Source organism: Myodes glareolus, chromosome 6, assembly GCF_982192425.1.
Source record: "Myodes glareolus chromosome 6, mMyoGla1.1, whole genome shotgun sequence".
In the NCBI taxonomy this organism is placed as follows: Eukaryota; Metazoa; Chordata; class Mammalia; order Rodentia; family Cricetidae; genus Myodes; species Myodes glareolus.
In genome coordinates this window covers 9361495-9382822 of record NC_142031.1, presented here as the reverse complement: position 1 = coordinate 9382822, position 21328 = coordinate 9361495, and the positions used below count along the sequence as shown (strand labels likewise).

At 46.1% G+C, this 21328-nt stretch overlaps 1 protein-coding gene across 6 annotated transcripts in view; it reads right to left on the bottom strand.

Moving 5' to 3' along the window:
• Vps13d (vacuolar protein sorting 13 homolog D) overlaps positions 1–21328 on the bottom strand; it is a 222268-nt gene that overhangs the window by 35108 nt on the left and 165832 nt on the right. For all 6 annotated transcript variants that reach the window (XR_015002163.2, XM_085690301.2, XM_048461274.3 and 3 more), the window contains 2 exons: positions 12718–12850; positions 9407–9602 (listed from right to left, as the gene is read on the bottom strand). Coding sequence is in view for 5 of the 6 variants with exons in the window: in XM_085690301.2 (XP_085546427.2) it covers positions 9407–9602; positions 12718–12850 (329 nt within the window). In the remaining variant the exon portion in view is untranslated. The remainder of the gene's footprint in view (positions 1–9406; positions 9603–12717; positions 12851–21328) is intronic.

The window sequence follows — 21328 nt, the reverse complement described above, 5'->3', positions numbered from 1 at the left end:
AAGCAGCTATGTCTGGGAAATCACAAGTCAAGAATTGGTGAGCTGAATTAATGGGGTCCCCTACAGTTCAAACAGACATAAAAACCTATCAGAAGTTCCCATTTTCAATCGAAGACAGTGTTTCTCGGCCTTCCTGATGTTGCAGCCCTTTAATACAGTTTCTCATGCTGTGGTGACCCCCAACGCCATAAAATTACTTCGCTGCTACTTCATAACTGTAATTTTGCTCCTGTTATGATTTGTAATGGAAATATCTGATATGTGAGCCCTGTGGGGTCGTGACCCACAGATTGAGAACCACTGCTCTAAGGGCTAGAAAAGCACATGTGACAGTTTAGCTAGTTCTACAGTAGGAGGAAGACAGGTGTCAGTTATTCCCAATCGAATTCTGCCACTGAGGTCAGCCGGTAAAATCTAGGGAACCCATGAGCCCTGCCCTGGCCATTTTGCCTTACTCAGCAAGGCTGACTGGATTCTATCCAGGATCCCCAGGACCCAAGTTCTTCACGAGAAGAGGTGGGGCTCTGTTCTCCCACTTTGAAGTTTTCTGTGGTCGCTGGGAATTTTATGATATGACCCGGGTCGCCCCTGCCATTATCGATGTTTGAAGTCTGTTTGGGGAAAATGTACCAGGAGCTGACTCCAGTGTGAACACAGAGCAACAGCCTCATAAAAACAGCTTCCCTCCAGGAGTTCAAAGGGTTTATCCAAATGCTGTGGGCTGGCCCTGCTGCACCAGCTTCGCTAGGGCAGAAAGCCACAGAGTGACCAAGTAATAAACTGTGAGACCGAGGCACGGCTCCCCCACACCTGGGATCGGTTGGGCCTTGCTAGCCTGACCAAGTGGCCTCTGGCAGGACGGACCCGGGCTCTCTGCTCACTCTGCTCTCCACTTACGTTACCAAAATGAAAGTTTATTGGGTTGGGCAGGTTAAGGCGAAGGACTAAATTAGACAAATTATTATAAGAGGTCTTTCTGGAATGTGATACAATCTTCCCAATCATTACTTTGAGAAACCTAGTAAAATTCAGGCACAAGCCAGGAGGGCTGACAATGGTTGGCAGGAGTCCAAAGTGGAGCATGGCGTTACTGTTGCTGCCCTCGTATATTCCAGATAAATCCACCATCACTGATATGTGCTGTTTATCAGCAAGAGGAGGGATCATCACTGGATTTTCCAACAGAACAGCTTGTCAAGGAAATTAACCAGGTACAGGGATACCTGTCACCAGTAATGTGTTTGCAGAGTCACTGGAGGTGAGAGGAGGGGACTGTTTTACATTTTTGTAAATCTCTGTGAGTCTTGCTTAATCAAAAACAGCTGAATCCTTATGTCTGCTCCTACCTGCACTCTGTTGGAGGTTCTGGAAAATGCCATTGCACACTAATTAGAGATTACCAATATAAAACTATTGTGTACCTGTAGCTCATATATAAGTACATGAAAATAAGAATTGGGTTATTACAGAGTGGGGGTTCCCCAGTGGTCCCTGCTCTAAGGCCCCATCCATGCTCAAATCTTCACTAACTAGAAAGCACTTTCCAGTCTGTATTTAGTCCATGCAGGATGTAATTTGTAACACTGTCAACTGACTTGATGATAAAAGTCCACTGTGGTGAGACAGTTTCACCAAGAGTATACTGCCACTGAAAATGCAGAACTGATCTGATTTTATTCCTCTCTGATAAGACAAATTAGTGAGAAATTTGAAAGGCAGAAAGAAGGTGAAGTGGACTGTAATGCCACCACTCCTCCTGCAAGCTTATGGTCCTTCATCCCTACATTTCCAAATTTCCATTGTCTGCTGTCTGCAGCAGGGGATTGATTCTGTGTAGCTCAGAATTCTTTTCATTAAAAGCTTTCTGGGAGAGGGGCTTCAGCTCTACCTGAAGTCGATCTTTAGGAAGAGTCCAATCTCATCCCAGACAATGACTCCACTGCAGGAAGGATTCAAAGCTTATGACAGGCATCAAAACCTAAACATAATGCCTCCGAGGCCTTGGCAGAGGACTCCCACAGGCAGTAAATGGCTGCCTACCCTTCTTTAGACACAAAATACAGACTTCTCTCTGAGGGAACTGTGGGCACTACTTTGCTGGAAGCTCAGACTACAGACCTCGAATGTTAGTCCTGTGAACTCACTGAACACAGGCACAACAGACCACTGTTGGGGAAGACTCTTTTCAGGTGTGTTACTTTGTTTCCGCTACATTTGTTTAACTCTGTGAAGCTGTTACTGTGCCTGTCTAAAACGCCTGATGGTCCTAAGATGCAGAACGCGTCATATGGGGGAATGTGAGTCAAATAATCCCAAGCTAACTCTGAATTGTAAAGTTTTGTTTGTTTGTTTGTTTTTTATTATTATTAAAAGGGAACTCATGGATCACAGCGAGGAAACAAGAATGGGGTCTAACATCCAGGTGGCTCCTGGGAAGAAGAGAGCAAGCAGGGCAGGATCAGAGCTTTTTGGTATCCAAAGTCACGACCCAACCTGGTCCAGCCTTTTAAAGGCCACTAGCTGAGGAAGGCTCCCTATCATCTTCCCCTTTTGTCTAAATAAGAGAGTTCCAAACATAATACAAAACTATATACAATAAGGCCAAATATCAAATGTAAAAATTAGAATTACAACCAGCATAAACAATATTAAACAAGGAGTATATGCTAAGTGTTTTAATAATCATTTTATCCTAAAGAGTCTAAGTCTTGTATTAGAAAAGGCATGGCTAGATCATAAGAGAAAGGTAATTATGACTATCTAATCTTCAACCCCATCGAAGGCCCGAGAAGGGAGATAATATTACTTGAATAGGCAGGAAGTGCAATCAAACAGCTTCTAAAATGTGCCATAGATGACAGAGACAACTGGCTACCTGGGCAATCACCCAAAGTCTCATTTGCTACGTAGGAGCAACCAACTTTGGCTAAGGCCTAGAGTAAATGACAGATCATTTTCAGAAGCAGGAAAAATTTTCAAAACCATCTTACTCTGTCCTGGCAAGGGTTGGCAGTTTTTTGAATGGCCAATAGCAAGGCAGGAACAAGGATAGGTGGGGCTAGCAAGCAGAGAGAATAAATAGAAGGAGACATCTGGTAGGAGGGAGAACATGGAACAAGAGAAGAAGGAGAGGAGGACACCAGAGGTCAGCCACCCAGTCAGCCACAGAGTAAGAAGGAGAGTAAGATATACAGGAGAAAGATAAAAATGAGAAAAAAGGCACACAGGATAATTTAAGATAAGAAAGCTGCTAGAAACAAGCCAGACTAAGGCCAAGCATCCATAGCTAAGAACCAGCCTCAGTGTGTGACCTATCAGGGAGATGGTGGTGGGCCCCTCAAAAAGCCAATAGAGAAAACCTCATACACCAGACCCCCAATGACCAGATTATTGGTTCTCTCTCAAACGGCAGGAGTCCAGCCCATCATGCCGTTTGCTCTGTGCAGGGCATGTTGGCTGAGACTCGGGGCCAGGGCCGGGGCTTGAGCCGCACACCTCCTCTTTCCTAGTTCAGTTGACTTTTACTTTGGGAGCAGGATCGTGCTGTCTCCATGAAGTCAGTCATCCTGGCATGCCAAAAATGGCAAAAATTAGACGCTCTCCTTTCTAGAAATGATTATAATGTACCATGACCAAAAAAGTGGTTTTCCCCCCTAACAGATAATCTTGCATAAAAATGAGTCATGGGATTTCAGAAATGGAAGGCTTTTCTCAATACATGTGAGCACGAACACACACACCTCGCCTTTCTCCCTCAGCAGTAGCGCTGAGCTTTCCATAAGTCATGCTATAATGAGGACGGCATTGTCTGGGGCCTTTTGAGTGAAGGGGAGTGGAGGATTTAGAGTTCAGCAAGAGGGAAGAAGTCTGTCTCAGAAAATAAGATTTCTCTACTTGTGTTACGGCAGGAGAATTTTAACTTATAAGGCATGAAGGCCTGTTAAGATGTTTCTTAAAAATATCTTCTCCTGTAATTCCCTCAGCCTGAGTTCAGACCAGAGTGAGACAGTCACTGCATTAACACAGCTCCCAGCATCGCCTCTGGGGCAGCAAAGAAAGACTGAGGCGTGTGAAAATGACCTAACTACTGCCACACCTGCTCCCAAGAGACCTGGTCTAGCAAGATGAAAGACTGAGAAGCCATGGTTCTCACTGTGCAGCCATGAGCAGAAGACACATGAAGTGGGTCATGATGTCCACTGTGCTTTGTAGGAGACAGGACAGTCCCTTCTCTTTGTTTGGATGTGATAATGATGTTCTGGCTTCATGAAAATGGGATCTCAGGCATACTAATAATCATGTCCCACCCTGGCAGAAGGGTACCAGGTTATCCCACAGAACCACCTAAGAACGAACACAGAAGGGTACCAGGTTAGCCCACAAAGCCTCCTAAGAACGAACGCAGAGCCTCACAGACAGAACACACAGAGAACTCCAGCTCTACCCCGTCAACACCACATCCACATCCTTGCTCCTGCTCACAGGCCTCATCTGGAAGGTACATGCAGAAATTTAAACAAGTGAGAGGTGGAGCCAGAGGTTGAACAACCTAATACATGTCCAGAAGTGTTAATTTTACTGAGTACCAAGTGAGAATATTTCCTTCTTAAAACAAACATGGAAAAAAATCATAAAATTCATTTGTAGTCTGAAGACCACACAGAAACTTCCAGAGAAATGCTGACCCTGTTCAGATAAAGGGTGTGTTTTTCCATCTTGAACACAGCTGGGGAAACTGAGAACATGTATGGTTTCATGAACACCTTTCGTTCTATTAGGTTTTGCTCTTTGGGAGTCCCTAAAGGCTCAGGTCAAACCAAGCCTGCTGGGCTCCTCAATGCAATACCAATGCAGGGCAGAGGGACCCAACGCAGGACCACCACAATCAGGGAAGCTCTGAGAGCAGTTCTTTCTCACTCCTGGGCACCAGAGGAAAGTACAAACACTGTACCAAAAAGGATTCTAACTAAGGAAAAGCCATTAGGTTTCCCACCAACCAGCCATTAACATTGTCATTAATAAATTTTGGGTGGTGTCTTGGGAGTGTTTTTACTGAAAAAGTCAAAGATGCGCCACATAAATCCTCTCTGTGAAATCAACTCAGGCTTATTCAAAAGCTGCTCAGCAACTGGGATCTGTCTCTGGGCTTAGTAGAGTGTCCTGGGATTCATGAACGTCAGTCCTGATGGCTATATTCTTAAACACTGATCTATCATCATCCTTCAAATTCCCTTCCTCCTTATCTAACTTAAATAACCAGATAAGCCCAACACTCCTGGGCTTTGCTAAATGGGTTTAAATATTTCAAGTTCTGCCAACTCCCATTTCTCCTGCATTTTGGGGTCTTGACTAAAAAGGTGAAGAAATATTTTGGAGGAAACTCCAGGGCTTGGCTTCATAAATCCCTGTCTGCTACTTTCCCAGCATGCTGTGCTGCTCAGAAGAGTCCAAAACACACAGAGGAGAAATGTAGGCCCAGGCACACAGTGCCACCTTCACCCATTGATACCCCCCCCCCCCCCCCCGCTTTAGAATCATGCATTCAGGCAAAGAACCAGAGGAACGCAAGGCCGGCTGCCCTGCTTGGCCTGGTTTGCTCAGAGGGTGGCAGCTGCTCTCCTGTGGCAATGGCACTGCAGGCATCTGTGCCATTTTTACAAACTTTACTTGAGAACAGATGAATGTGGCCCACTCTACACAGACTAAAAGACGCACCCTGAGCCAGCAGAACACTGCCTTGGAAAAAGCTTCCTGTTTCAGTTCCAAACCACACATACTTGCAGAGTTAACAAATGCGGGGGGAGGGGAGGTTACTGGTCTACAACATGGATGCAGGGGCCAGAGGCTCTGCTGTCCTCTGCCCTCTTCTCCCCTCCCCCATTGCCTTCCTGAGGTCTGTTTGACTGTATGGGAACATAGGAAGAAAGTTAGGTGGCTGTCTTTTTGGAATGCCCAACAAGGAGAGGAACTTGGAAATATTTTAATCTGAAAAAAACATAAGGAGGGGGGTTCCCTATAAATAAAGCCATGCTCAAATAAACATGAGAAGGAGCCAGAGTTTCCTGTAAAGCTACTATGCCGATGGGTTACTGGAAAGAACACTCGTTCACAGTTTTATGACTTACTTCGCTATCATCTGCTCAAAAGTTGGGTCACTTAAAACATAGATGGCTGAGATCTAAGCCTTCAATGGGATGAAATATGGCAAAGGAAGCAGAGAGTCTCTTCCAAGTGCAGACTCAGAGGCAGAACTCTTGGACTCTTGGGTTCTGTTCCTGGCGAGCTCCCTGGGCTCAGGTCAGTCTTCGGTCAGAATCTCACTTTTAATCCCTTCAAATCATTTGTTAGTCCCTGTTGTCTAAACAGTGGGGAAAAACCCTGAGTAACACCCCTGGATCCTGTTCAACCAACTGGGATGGCTGGATGGATGTACCTCACTTCCAAGAAGCCAGGGTGATTTATCCCTTGGGTAGCGTCAGGATGTTCGAGAGACCCCAGTGTTATCGGAGCAAAGCCCAGAGATGAGGACACGTTTCTCCACCTGCAGGGAGCTCTAAGCATGACCTGAAGATAATATTGCCCATCTTCATCGTAGCTCTTCGTGACTTCTATATTAAAAATAACCCTGGTTGGGCTTCACATCCTTGGGAGGCAGACTTAATAGACAGGTATATCTAATCTCTTATTTATAGATGGAAAATGCTGAGGCATGGGCAGGCTAGAGATCAAACCAGCGAGTCAAGGTTGGGACTCTGCCCTGCTGTTTTCTGGGTCAAGTGCTCTGTTCTCACGAACACATGGCTTCTCATTAATAACCTGGACCTAGACAAACATGCAGAGGGAACCCAGTGTTAGGCTACTGCTCGCCCTTCAGAAGACCCTGCTCCACCTTTGCAGTACAGTAGAGGGCACCGTGATGGATCTGCTGGCCTGTGTGCATGGCTGCTGTGGTTTTCCCAGCCACCAGCCCTGCCTGTGGGAGCTGAGAGGACAGACTCAAGTGGGTAACTCCTCCTCTGAGTGGTCCATGCCCAAAAGCCCTTCACTTAGTTCTGTGGCTTGTTTCTAGGCAGAGTGAGTGCCCAAGTAGGGCACTATATACAGCAGAGGCTGGGCTGGGGTCAGGGGATGGGCTACCTGAATCTGGCTTTACCATTTCAAGTCAGCTGCATGGCTGTAGATAACCACAAGGCTTTCTGAACTGTCTATAAGATGAGTGGGACTGGCCAGATGGAGCCCTCTAGGCAATACTGGAACTCTGTAAGAAGCTCTGTCTGTTTGGTCTGTTCCACCAGGCTCCCCTTTGGGGGACTTCCTCTTCCTTGATCAATCCTTACTTGTACTTCAAATCTTCATCTCTAGAAGAAAAGTGTGTCTTGACTTCGCAGACCTTTGGACTATTCCCTGGCCTGCACTTCTACTGATCAGACCCATCACTACACTATCTTTGCATCACTTGTGAGTCATCTAGCATCATTCTGCAAATCATTATTTACATGGTTGTTTGTGTCTGCTGCCCTGATTAATCCTGAGTGGTCCAAGGCTAGGGGGTAGTCTTAGTCTCTGCTGTATTTTCAGCCTAGAGTTCATAGGAAATTTTCCATCAGCATTTACTGACTGGAGATGAATGAGTGAATCACAGAAAGCAGATGGCACTAAGTCAAACTTTCTGTGAAGTGCTGGATAACTGGGAAAAATGACAAGACTAGTTCTATTCCTACAGCACCATGGTGCCACGATGTGTACTCCGAGAAAGAATACAAAACCTCCTGAGGCTTTGCAAACCAGCGCTGTGCAGTCTTAACTTTTGCAGCATAGAAACCATCTTTGTGTTTGTTTGTTTTTGAGTTTCTCTGTGTAGCCCTGACTGACCTGGAACTTGGTCTATGACAAGACAGGCCTCAAACTCAGAGATCTGCCTGTCTCTGCCTCCTGAGACCTGGGCTTAACCATCTTTAAAGATTTCAATGTTTAATCATGTGTAAATGTGGGGAAAAAATGTCTGTGCATATGTTATGGCTCATAGAGTTCAGAGAACACACCCTGGAGCCGGAGTTGCAGGCGCAGTGAGCTGCACAACACGAGCGCTGGGACTGAACTCGGGTCCTCTCAAAGAGCAGTGGATGGCTCCTAATCACTGAGTCCTTTCCAGCACCTCAAAAAAATTTTTTTTGAGCAAACAAACCAATCTCTTGATATTTTAGGGTTTTGATAAATAATAGTTCTTTGAGATATTTGGGTTCTTTAGTTGTATTTACAGTTTATGCTGGAAGAGACTTCTTGGGCTTTGGGTAGAAATAAAGAACTAGCTGGAAACACTCTGTACTGCCTGCCTGTCCTCACTACTGTACGCATGCCTTAAAAGAGACACCAGGGCTGGTTTAGCTTTGTACCTGAGAACAGAATGCAGCTTCAGGTGTCTTCCAGATGGAAGAATGAACGGTATCACAAGTTCTGGTCTGTAATCACAAGCACTTCCCCTACTGATGCAGCTCCCTGGTGACAGACTACGGCATTCCTTTTAGTTGGGGTTGATTTCACTTTAAGCCTTACGAAAGGAGGAACAGGTGTGGGCACAGCCCAGCTTCTGAAAAGATGCAGTGCTTTACCTGGGGAACATCAACTATCTGAGCTGCAGTGAATTCCCTATGGACATAGTGGAGCCCACTGGGAACAGCACCCTCTTTGCCTCTCTGGAGAAGGGAAGCCAAAACAGACCATTAACCAAACAGCTAAGTTAAAGTGCTGAGTTCTGTGGGATTTGGCACTACAAGGGTCATCTCTGATTTCTAGTCCTAGTTGGTGTCAAGACAAGACAATATACCACAGCAGAACCACCAACTTGTGGGAGTGTGGAAAGCTAAGAGAACAACCCTCATGATGAACTGCAACAGCACATGCTCTAGAATTATGCTGGGTCTAAGAGCAAAGACCACCAGCCTTCAGCAAGCTGATGGGCATGAGAGTCTCATGTCTAATGGTGTAATCCTAGTTTTGACCTCTCTGATGAAAGACCCAGACACTGTCTTCTCTTATCTATACCCAATCTAGTATCATGCATGTATGGAAAACCACATGCCACTTTTTCTGTAGGTGGGTGGAGTGAGAGCAGGATTCACACAGCCCAGACTGGTCTTGAACTTGCTATGGCCTTGAACTCCTGATTCTTCTGCCTTCACCTCCCCAGTGCTGGGGTTACAGCCACATGCTATCCTTTCTTCATGCCTTTATGTGCCTCCTTTTCACATACTTTTATTGCACATGTCAGACATTTCTGCTACACATATTGAAGTTAAGCAACATATAACTAATGCAGACAGCATATCATTAAACACATCACTATGGATTAGAGGAGCCTCAGACCTGGGCTCAAAAGTAGAAATCCACTCTTGCCATGACCACTGACCTGGGACCACTGAGTGTGGCTGTATCTCTCACTGCCTGGGCTGTTTCAGATGCAAAATCCAGGGCTCCTGCCACTGGCTTGGTCACAGTGCCCACCAGTCCCTTGCCAAGACCAGATATGAAGCCGCTGACACCTCCTTCTGTCTTCACACCCTCCACTGTTGATGTGATGACGCTGGTCAATCCACCAATAATACCTAGCAGAAAAAAAACAAACAAACAAACAAACAAAAAATACAAGGGTTGCTGTGACCTGGTCAAGGAAAAAACCAAAACCTTTTCAAACCCAACTCCCAGTTCATGACTCTAGAATAATAAAGACAATATGTTGATCTCTAGACAGGTCAAAGTCAAGGGACCCAGGGATTTGTTTAGGAAGTCCAGAATCAGAGGATGTTGTACTAGGCTGTGAGTTAGAAGGAACATGTGCCCTGGATAATTAAAACAAAACCAAACCTTGGGTTAGGGATGTATTAAGAGTTTGGAGGGTAGAGTGCACAAAGCCTGGGTTCAGTCCACACTGCTACATAAAATCAGGCACAGTAGCACACGCTTGTAATCATAGTGCTTGGGAGGTGGGGACAGAGAACCAGAAATGCAAGGTCATTTGAATTCAGCTACACAATAAGTTCAAGGCCAGCCTTGAAGAAATCAGATTCTGCCTCAAAAAAATAAATCATTAGTCAATTAAGGAAAGAAAAGGCTGGGAAGTTAGTGGTGGCCTTTTTTTGTTTGTTTGTTTGTTTCCTATTCCAATTCTTAGGCAGCATATAGGCAATAATGAAAGAGAAGATACAGACAAAGGGATGAAGCAATAGAAGACTGGAAAATAGGGTCCTTGGGAAAGGTTTGAGATCCTTTGAAATGTAAGGCAGAAGGCTAGCTAACTGCATGTTTCAGTTTTCCCTGAATACTGTGAGGACAGCCAATACCAAATGTTTGACATGGCTTCTACAATACTGCATGTTTTGTTGAGACCATTAGAGTAAATGATGAAGAATGCATTAAGGCACCCCAAATAATTCATTAAGGCTGCCAAGGCTAACCAGGACCCTGGGGATTGTGTCAAGATTAAAAGACCAATCTAAGTGAAGAAGCTGACAGCAATGGTTGACGCAGGCCGAGAAGCGGCCACAAGTTGGCAAAGGCTAACGAGGTCACAGGCATTGCAGGGAAGAGGCAGGCCCTATCCAGTGAGCATTTCCAGGACTTGGGCCAGGGACACTCACAGGATGTTTACCCTCTGACAGTTGGGGTGTGAGGAAGCTCTCTGCACTCTTCAGCTCTAGTGAGACAAATTGGGAAAGGAAACTGGTTGGGTGAGAAAGTACTAAGAATTCACAGCATTTCTTTGGATTCGGGGTCCTGTTGCTCCAGTGAGGCAACATCCCTATCCTAAGCTTTGAACAGTATTTCCTGGCCGAACAACCGGGACTTAAGAGACAGACTTCAACGGACCTGGGTCAAGCAGGACTCCAGGTTTTATTCATTTTAGAGAGAGAGAGAGAGAGAGAGAGAGAGAGAGAGAGAGAGAGAGAACGCACACGCACGTGTGGTTTGTGTGCGCACGTGCACACTCACAAGCTGAAGTGCGTACGAGAAGTCAGAAGACAATTTGCAGGACTTAGTTCTCTCCTTCCGCCATGTGGGGCCTGGCTATTGAATGCAGGTCATCGGGTGCTGAGCCATCCGATCTGCCCTAGGACTCCAGCTTTCAACCCAGACTGGATGAATTCTGGTCTTACTATCATGGGAGCCTTTTCCTCCTAAACGAGATACACTGCCCAGAGCTCAGAGTGTCCTCTTATATGAGGTGGCACTGGTTCTAGTCTCAGACTGGCCCAACTGGCTTCTGGAAGGCTATGTATAGCATCGGGACAATCCCTGACTGGAGGTGACTTTGCCACTGTGAACAAATCACCAGCTTCTTAGGACATGGCTGTGTTCATCCAAAAAACAAGGTCAGTCACCTCTCTCTGAAGAAAGAATAGCAATGAGATAACAGTTACTGCATTATCATTGTAGCTAATAAAGATGATTAAATCTTTACTCCTGAATGATTATTCCGAACTTCACTTTAAAAGTCTATAAACAGATTAATTTATCCCAACTTCACATCCAGCCTGAAGCTTTGGGAGTTGCTCGCCACCTTTATAGCTGATGAGCCCCAGCAAAGCAAAGATATCTTCCAAAGCTCCCACTACAATAAACACTGTATCCTAAGCATAGGATTAGTCAAGCTTACACCATTATAAAATATTATCTCCCCTTGTTTCAAATGCAGACAATTGAGACTGATAAATCTGTGGGACAGTCATGGTATCAATGATTCCTAGGATCTAATCAAACCGCCAGCCATTGCTGAGCAAGTAATATGGGTCGGGAGACTATGGATGGCCCCTCTGCTTCCTTGACACTCAGTCCATCTGACAGCAAGCTAAACACCACTGGCCATATGGCCAATAAAGACAACCACAGGTACTTGCAAGACTATGAGCAGGAAGTATCTAGAGAAGATCTGGTGACAGCACTTGGCTCTGGAAAGCTGAAGGACCAAGTGGTTGAGGAATATTGGTGGAAAAGTTGACTTTTGGTCAATAACTGGTGGCTAAGAGATGACATACGTCTGCCATCACCTGCTTTGCAATTACATGACTTTATCATCTGTGTCTTCCAGATGCAGAGATACCAAGGCCATATGCCCAGCAGCCACCTTTATATCTCAGTTTCTTTGGAAGGGACAAGTGGCAAGCATCAGGCAGTCATGTGTATGACTGTGTTCATGCATGCAGAGGTCAGAGGTCAATCTATGGTGTCATTCTTCAGGCGTCACCCACTTGTGGTTGTTGTTGGAGAATGTGTCCTTTCACTTGACTGGCTGGCTGTCAAGCACCAGGGATCTACCACATTTGGCTTTTGTCATGGATGCTGGAGACTAAACTCAGGCCTTGGTGTTTGCCTGCCATGCCAACATTTCTACTGGGCTGTCTCCTCGGCCCCTGAAGGTAGTCTTAAAGCAGCAGGTTCAGATTCTAAAAGGAGATGGCAGGATCATACTTGATGCCCTCGGAGATGGAAACTGGAGAACCAGGAGGAAGTGTGATGTGCACAGCAACCTGAAGAGGGCGAGGACTTCGGGGAAAGGGTGGGTGAGGAGCTAGCGGGTTCACCAAGACACCTCACCAGGACTACGTGGCTAGCGGGCTCACCAAGACACCTCACCAGGACTATGTTGTTGCCAGCTTTCTTTTTCCCTTGCACCAAGATGTGTATATAAAGGCACTTGTGGCAGCCCGCCGACAAGTGACTTACCATGAGCCAGGCCATGGATGCCGGCGACGAGGTGCTCTCCACTGGTGGCTCCATGGTACCTGATGTACTCTCGTTCAGACTGGTGCCGATTGTCCATTGTCTTCCCCAGGCCATCAGATAACGTCCCTGCAAACTGGAACAAATTAAAAACAAAGAGGAGTTTTAAAGCCTCAGCATTATTTTTCTATTAAATCAATCCCTTCCCTCACTCTTAGCTAGGCGTCAGTAATTGTGATTACACAGAAAGACTAACTGCTGAATTACACACACTGTCTCAACCAGCAGGACGGCTCTCAGGACCCTGGGTGGCAGACACAGGGAAACAAAAATTCCCTCAAAGCATTTACATACCGGTTCCACAATACAACTCAAATCCAAATAAAAAAAAAGAGTTTACACGCAAAATATTCTAAACTCTGAAAGTTTGGGAGCACTGATAAAGCACTACGAGGGGAAAATCCCACGCCGTGCCCATCTGAAAGACTACAGTCAGATGCTGATACACCAAAACCACGAACAGTCACCTGCGAGGCGCGCATGAAACCCAGGTGAATTTCTCGTCTAAACTTTGTCTCCTCCCCAGGAAATCTCACATGCAAACAGTCTTGAAGCTGGAAAATCCAGAAAGTTTAAAGACTTATGAGCCTAAGTATTTCAGGTAAGAGCTCCTTTTTGTGAACCCCTGAAAATGTACTGAAGAGTTAAAGATATGGAGGCTGGAGAGGTGGTTTATTGGATTGAAGCACTTGAAGAACAAGCACAGGTACCTGAGTTCAAATCCCTACGGCCCATGTAAAAAGGCTTTACTGTTGTTAGAAAGGGTAACAGCAGCCTTGAACCCATGACTTCAAGTGAAAACCCATCCTCTCCCACAAATCACAGAATCTTATCTACCCTGGCATACTTTGGCCAGAGGTAGCAGGCTTGCTGGGGCTTGCTGGCCACCAGTCTATCCCTGGGCTTAACGAGGGGCCCTGTCTCAAAAATGAGATAGAAGTTAATAGAGCAAGACATTTCCTCTGGCCTATGGGTACATGCACAGGCACACACTTGTGTACATGCACCATAAACACACGCTCATACACATATACACAATTTTTTTTAAAAAAATTAAGTTAAAGGTTTATACAAAATGGCCAGGGGTAGGGGGAGAGGAAGTGAGGGTTGGAATCCTTTTATAGTGAGGACACAGCCCATTGTGCTAAGAACCAGATGGCTTCAAGGCAAAAAACATGCCAGATTATTGCTCTAGGGTTTCGTATAGAAATCTGTGGAGAGGTGGGGAAAGGTACGGCTTGGTGGAATGCTCACCAGCATGCACTGAGTGCAGGGTTCGATGGCAAAGAGAAAAGGTGAGGTGAAGCTCCTTTAAGTTATGCCCTTGTTCACTCACTTGGCAGTCACCAAGTGCCCACCAGGGCACCAAGCCCCATTTATCAAAGGAAGAAAAGCAGGTAGGTGAAAAGACGAACAGCAGACTCAAACCCATGACTTCGAGTGCAAACCCATCACCCCCCACAAACCAGAAGATTTTATTTACCCTGGCATACTTTAAGCAGAGAAGTTGTCTCATCCATCAAAGCTGGATAAAAAGAACATAAAACCCTATTTTGTCACCAGACAATTTGAAAAGGTTTAATCTGACAGTTAATAAACAGTAGGGTACTTATCCTCATCATTCAGGCATACAACAGGAAGGGTATCAAATATATAATTAACCTTCTCAGGAAGGATCTACCAAAACAACTGGTTTAAGCGCCAATGACCCAGAACTCACCTCTTAGAAAACTCACAGGAATATTATTTAGATATTCAGCCCAGTGAGGAGATTATAGGTCAATGGCCTATCTGGAGGACCCAGGAGACTGGGCAGGCATCTGAGGGCCAACTTCTTTCTGAATTGATGGGGGTGGGGTGAGGAAGGAGGCTTCTCGACTTGAGTGCCAGGTGAGCTCTGAACTAGGGATGAAGTAGCAAGTGCTTCCTGGCCCAGTTATGGGAAAGCTCCTCCCACTTCCTTACCCGCACCCCCATGCTGATATGGTCTAGGGCTTCATTGGCACACCCTCCTGAAATCTGATCCCTATCACAGTTTGCTTTTCAGCCCCACCTTCTCCAGCACTCTACAGTTAGTTACAGAAATAAAGTTAATGGAAGTTAACCTGATGACTTCTTTTAGGACACGAGAGGAAACTTGGGAGGTTGCAAAGCCATTACTGTGGATGGTGAAGGGCAAACTTTGTACTTGGAGAGCCATCATTGACCTGTGTCAGATGGCAGGCCCCTCTTGAGCACTGTGCGAGCTTTATGTAGCTGGCAAGATCAGCAGTAGTAACACAGGGCCTGGTGTCCAGCTAGCATTCCCACCACCGTTAGTTAGCTGCTAGTCTAAGGACAATCATCACCCTTTCAAAGGCTTAGAACTGTGGCCAGTCACACTAGCATTTAACTTTAACATCCATACTTCACAGCAGATAAACACAAGTCTCCAAACCAAGTTTTCAGAGTGGGACCACCTATAAAGTTAGAGTACTCCATGGATGGTGTCCAAAACCTTCCAGCTCTAACTTCAAGTAATCTCCACAGCGCATGTCATTACAAGGCACTGAATCTGGCCCAGTATGGACTCCACTGGGAAGATAAACACTGGCCTTGGAGCCTGTAATGCAGCCACGGGTCTCACTGCAATGACAGAAGTGACCTAAAAGCATTGGCCTGTACTGCAGATCTGGAGTGCTAACCCTCAGTCTGTGCCGAAGTACCAGAGATGGTAAGACAACAGTAGTGCTGGCGTCTGCAGGATGTGTGAGGGCACTGAGGCTGCCTTCAGCATCGTGCCCAGCTAGAGAAGAGAAAGCACTGAGAAGAAAGTGTGAGTGGAGGCCACTTTACCTTTTGTGACAAACAGTTGACAAGAATGAATATAAAAGCCAACTTTTCTTCCTGAGAGAATATGGGACATCATCGAGGAAGATGTCCAGCATGACCCTGTCTCTTCCAAAGCCCCTCCATTAAACCAGTTAGATACTTGAGGCTCAGGAGGGAGCCCATGGCAAAGCTATCACTAAGACCTGGCTCTGCTAACAGCTGCCTTGCATCCAGCACCAACAGACTCCTAGGGATTCTCTGTATGAAGGCCCATGCTAATCCCCAAGAGAGGGGCCACATCTCAAGGGAAGATCACACTCCATCCCAAATGCCAGATTCTTCCAGATGCTTATCCAATTCTTCACTTTTTATTTGTTTTGTTTCTGAGACAGGGTCTCTCTATGTGGTCCTCCTGCCTCAGACTATAGGCATGTAACATCATACCTGGCTAGGAGTCTGATTTTTCTTACTAAAGATGTCTACACCTAAGTCAATTTACTAGTCTCACTTGGCTGCTATAAAACCTACAGTGCAGATAGTGGTGGTGCGTCTTTAATCCCAGCACGCAGGAGACAGAGGCAGGTGGATCTCTGAGTTCAAGGACAGCCTGGTCTACAGAGTAAGTTCCAGGATAGCCAGGGCTACACAGAGAAACCCTGTCTCAAACAAACAAACAAACAAACAAACAAACCCTATTCATGCAAGTCATCTAGACTTGCTGTTTGTCACTTCTAAGTTGAAAGCATGAAGAGACAGTCAGGGGCTACTGTTATGAAGATCTGCCCTCCTGAAAAGCAATCTTTTAGTTTGGTTTTGATGTGGCCCTGTTGTAGCCAGTGTACTGCTCTAGAACTCCAATTCCTCCTACCTCTATTCTCAAATACTGGGATTAGAGGTTATGTGGCACCTTGTCCAGTAGAAAGTGGCTTTGAGAATAGAAAAAGGGTAGGTAATAAAGTCTGTGACCTGAGAAGACCTGTGCCAATGGGAGGCTGACCAGCTCTTACCAATAGAGACACTTTACACAAAAGAAAGCAAAACCAGACAGACAACAGGCACAGCGATCAAGACCATGTCCTATCACCTTGGGGACGATCATATGGCCGTCTTTAAATCCACTTCTTATTCCCATCCAAATGGGCCGATAAAATACACCACCGTCTCTCCCTCACAGACAGAAGGCTGACATGCAGGCTGTCAAGGGGAGGGGATTTTAGGATCATTCCTCTCTGTGTCTACAGTCTTGTACTTGTTATGGCTGGGAAACATGCCCTCTTCATGCCCTCAGCTTTGAAGGTGGGCATCAACAGGGTGGAGACACTCACAAGAACTACAGTCAGTGCTGGAGTGATCTGCCTGGCCCAGGCGCAGTCCTTGTCTCACTGTCTTGATATAAATCAGTGCCGGAGTCTAGCATCCAGAGTATTCAGAGAAGATGACTCTTGAAGGTTCTTGGGGAAAGTCTTTAAGGCATGAGCAACTTCAGCTTGGCTGTGTGGCCAGACTCACAGGAAGCAGTCCAACACAGCGAGAGTCACTGGGGCCACCTGGAGGCAGTCAGAAGTGGGTTCTGTCTCCTGCCTTCAAGGCCTCAGCCCAGAGGTGTTTGTGGTGTCACAGAAGGACAATCACACTGGACACATTGTGACATGCAATAGCAGAGGGACTGTGGGCAGCAGCTTCAATCTTAGCTCCAAAATATTCATTACAACTATCACTTTGGAGGACTCAGTGAGGCTGGACAACGTGGCACACAGCACTGACCACAGCAGAGATACATAAGGGACACTGAGTAAGACAGTGCTGAGTGGCCTCGACCTATGTAAAATGGGAATAAACACATTCTACAGGGCTGTTGTGGTGTGACAGAGGATCCTCTGGTGTGACGCATGCTCTCTACAGAGGGACCTAACAGCTCCGAAGCAGTCTGCACCAAGGGGCAAGCTACTGGGACCCGGGAGGTCATGTGCAGGTAAGGCACCACTCTGGTGGTGATAATGAAAACCTCCACAGCAGAGGGAACTTGCAGAGTTAAGTCAATCTAGTTCATTAAAAAAAAAAAAAAGTTCAAGCCTACGAAAACACTTAAAGCTTCAAGTGAACGTCAGCCTAGCTAAGGTGCCAAGAACAGAGTGTCCTTCAGAAACCTGCTCACGCACTTACAGTGGGCTCCCCTTCTGCAGCTGAAGGAAGCGTCAGCACTCGCCTCACTTGTGCGTTTTTAAGTTCTATAAAGCAGTGTTTTCAGCACAGGGAAAAAACCTCAGAAGTCTTCAAGAAGCCTGTTCTCCTGAACTGCTAACATCAGTCCTCCAGAATAATCCTGCCATCCGTACGCACAGAGACACTACGAGCTAGCCTGGGTTTGCGTAGGGGCCTGGCACTGAACTGCTGACTTCAGAAATTTAAGAAGACGGTGGAATGGCATGAGGGAGAAAATTCACATTGTGTCCCTCGGTTCTGTCCTGTCCATTTCTCTGACCCTTCCATGATACTCAGCAAGCATGGGTGCCAAAGGTATTTGGCTGGTGTAACAGGAGCCTAAGCTTCAGTTTCTCCCTGTTCTCTGGGGCTCTTCTTTCACAGTTCTTTACCTAATGGAAAGTTCCTCCTTAAGAGCCTTACAAACTGCTGGTGACAGTGTCTTCCTTGTCACCTGCATTTCACAGGAAAAAAGATAGACGTACAGGAGGCTGTGGCACGGGGGAGAGGTCTTCTCTTCATCCAAGGCCAAGGCTGGACAGCTGCAGCACGACCAGCAGAGTCCCAAGTCCCCTAGGCAGTGCCCAGGACACACAATCAGAAAGGCAGAAATCTTGGGTTGCTGTGCAGCAAGCAGGCGGGGGCTCTGTGTGGTGCTGGAGGTCAGCATGCAGGAACCCATAACATCACAAGTCACCTAGCTTGTCTGGACCTCAGTTTATCCATCTGAAAGTTTCTACTCTAGAGGGTTCCTTTGAGGGGTTGCAGAAGTAATTAAAGCAGAATACTGGGCCCAGGGTCTGCCCATCAATTTTAACAAGTTTCTCAGAAGCAGTTTAGGACTTTAAACTCCAGAATCGTTTTCAACTCTGCTGGTAGCTAGTAAGAAAACCTGCTTCAAGGCAGTTAGGACCTGAATCATTTCAAAACAAAGGTCCTAACTATTCCCTTCTGTTCAGTATCATTAAAACAGCTACAGTACAAAATTATTCTGGGGCTGGAAATGTCACTCGGTGGGACAGCACTTGCCTAGGCTCAATCCCCAGCACAACACATAATCAGAAAGGAGGAGAGGGAGGGGGGAGGGAAAAGAAGGCTTTCAAAACGTTATTCTGTGAGTTTTGTCTTGACATCGAACCTTTCTGCAATATTTATAAACAGGAAAGTTAAGGAAATAATGACCCCAAGGCAGTAACTGTCATTGACAAAATGCAAACCAAACAGCTATCTGTCACTTGGCCAAGGGTAAGGGGTGGGGTAAGTGGGGACACACATTGAAAAAAAAAAGGAGGCAAAGAATAAGTTGGTGTTTGGTGAAAAGGGGCTATTTAGGAACCCAAGATTTCTGCCTACAGAACACAGAACAGATTGCCTCCAGTTACAATTCTACTAAGTCTAGAGGATACAGACCTGGCAGGGGAACCCTGAGAACAGTAAAGCATTTGAAAGCTGGGCTGGACACTCACTTTGTGTCAGTGGCACTTCCAAGCCAGTGACCTTGCTTTTCCCCTCCTCCAGTCTCTGGACTCTTGAGGCCCTCCAGCCTTGGGATGTGTCCTGTGTAGCCATTTCATGAACAAACACTTATCAGGACAGGCCACTCCTTCTCATTTAGAAACAAAGTTATCCACAGGCACCTGATTATCTATCTCAGCGCACAAGGTCTAAAGGCATCCAGTAAGGTTCCAGCCTGGAGACTGCCCGGGTGGTAACTGGTCTGAGGCACACACCAGCTGAACTGGTGAGTCTCTGCGGTTCTGCAACTGTGACCCAGTTATGAACTCAGATGTTGTTTCAGATTAATCCGGAAGCTCAGAGCGGTTTGAAGCACTTCCATAATAGGATTTGGCTTTTTCTCTCAAAAGGACTGGTAGGGTTTGCTATAAGCCTGAAGGCATGAAGACAGCAGAATGGAGGCAGGCTTGGAAGGGTGACCTCAACAGACCAGCAGAAGGGGCTCAGTCAAGGCCTAGGGTTTTCCCATATGAATTATGAGAATCATGTAGGCAAGATGCCTCATTGTTTTTCATTTTTATCTAAAAATTACAATGATTGCCAGGCATGGTGGCGCACACCTTTAATCCTAGCAGTTGGAAGGCAGAGGCAGGTGGATCTCTGTGAGTCTGAAGCCAGCCTGGTCTACATAAGGAGCTCCAGGACTGCCCGGGTTATGTAAAAGAGACCTTGTGCTGGTGTGTGTGTAAAGCTCAGAGAACAATTTGTCAGAGTAGTTCTCTTCTTCCATTATGTAGATACAAGGGATCAAACTCAGACATCACTAAACTTGGTGGCAATCCCCTTTACCTTCTGAGCAATCTCATGTGCCCATGTGCCCCTTAAAGGCAGTCATGTATGCCTGGTCCTGCAGTGGCTGAACATGCTGTCAGCAGGCTTTCCTGGCAGATGACTGGTGGCTGTGTTGAGGACTCAGTCTCCACATAACCACTGCTGAGAATCCTATGACACAGAGGAAAGCTGAAGGTGGCTCCGAACAGCTGTGCCATCTTAATAGGATGTGCAACAAATACCAAAGACTCTTGCCCAAGTGCTGAGTCAGATTATGAGAAAAAAATCCTCTGTAGTAGCCACATCATGATGCCTATGTAGGTAGGCATACTCGCTCCACTCTAGGGGAGGTACAAGGACTTCATTCTATTATTATTATTATTGTTATTATTATTATTATGTTATGTGTATGGATGTTTTGTCTCTAAGTATGCCTGTACAGCACATGCATGCAATTCCCATGGAGATCAGAAGAGGGTGTTGGATTCCCCTGGAATTGGAGTTACAAGTGGTTGTGAGGAGCTTTGTGGGTGCTAGGATATTGAACCTGGGTCCTCTGCAAGAACAGCCAGTACTATTATTACTGCTGAGCTATCTCTCTAGCCCTGTCACACAGACCGAAAAGGAGTCCTAAGTCACCTCTGACACAAACTAGCAGTGACTAGAACTGAAAAAAACTCTTTAAAAACTTTCTCCCGAAGAACAGTATCTTGACTCATGAGACAAAGAAGAAAATTTTGTCAAAAATGACTTAGTGGGACCTTAGCTAGACAAGGCGTCCTCCTGTGAAGCTACCTGGTGACAACACCTGTGAAGTGGCCTAGTTCAGTCCTCATAACAGAAGGACAGCCACAATCCCCACTTCTCAGAAGAAAGCAGGAAGAGTGTGAGAATGGCCAACAGAGACACACTATGTGTGGCCTCCCTCAACACGGCTTGTCTAGAGAGGGAACTCAGCCAGAGGCTGACTATTACCTCTGTGGAAAAATGTCTTCCAGAATAGTGTGAAGCTCACACAGAGACTCAAGACATACACTGCTCCTTGTGGAGAAGTGAAGCTGGCAAACTCCAGAACTCCTGGGTCTAAAAGAGGTTATCAAAGTCCATCCAGACTCCTCGCTTCCTTCTCCCCACCTTAGCAGGTCCTCTCGGCTTCCCAGAACCCTTGACTCACTAATAACAGCAGATTACTCTCAAGGAAAGCAAGCAATTTCTGAGAACGTATTAACCTGTTTGGGGGTGGCGTGTGTAAACA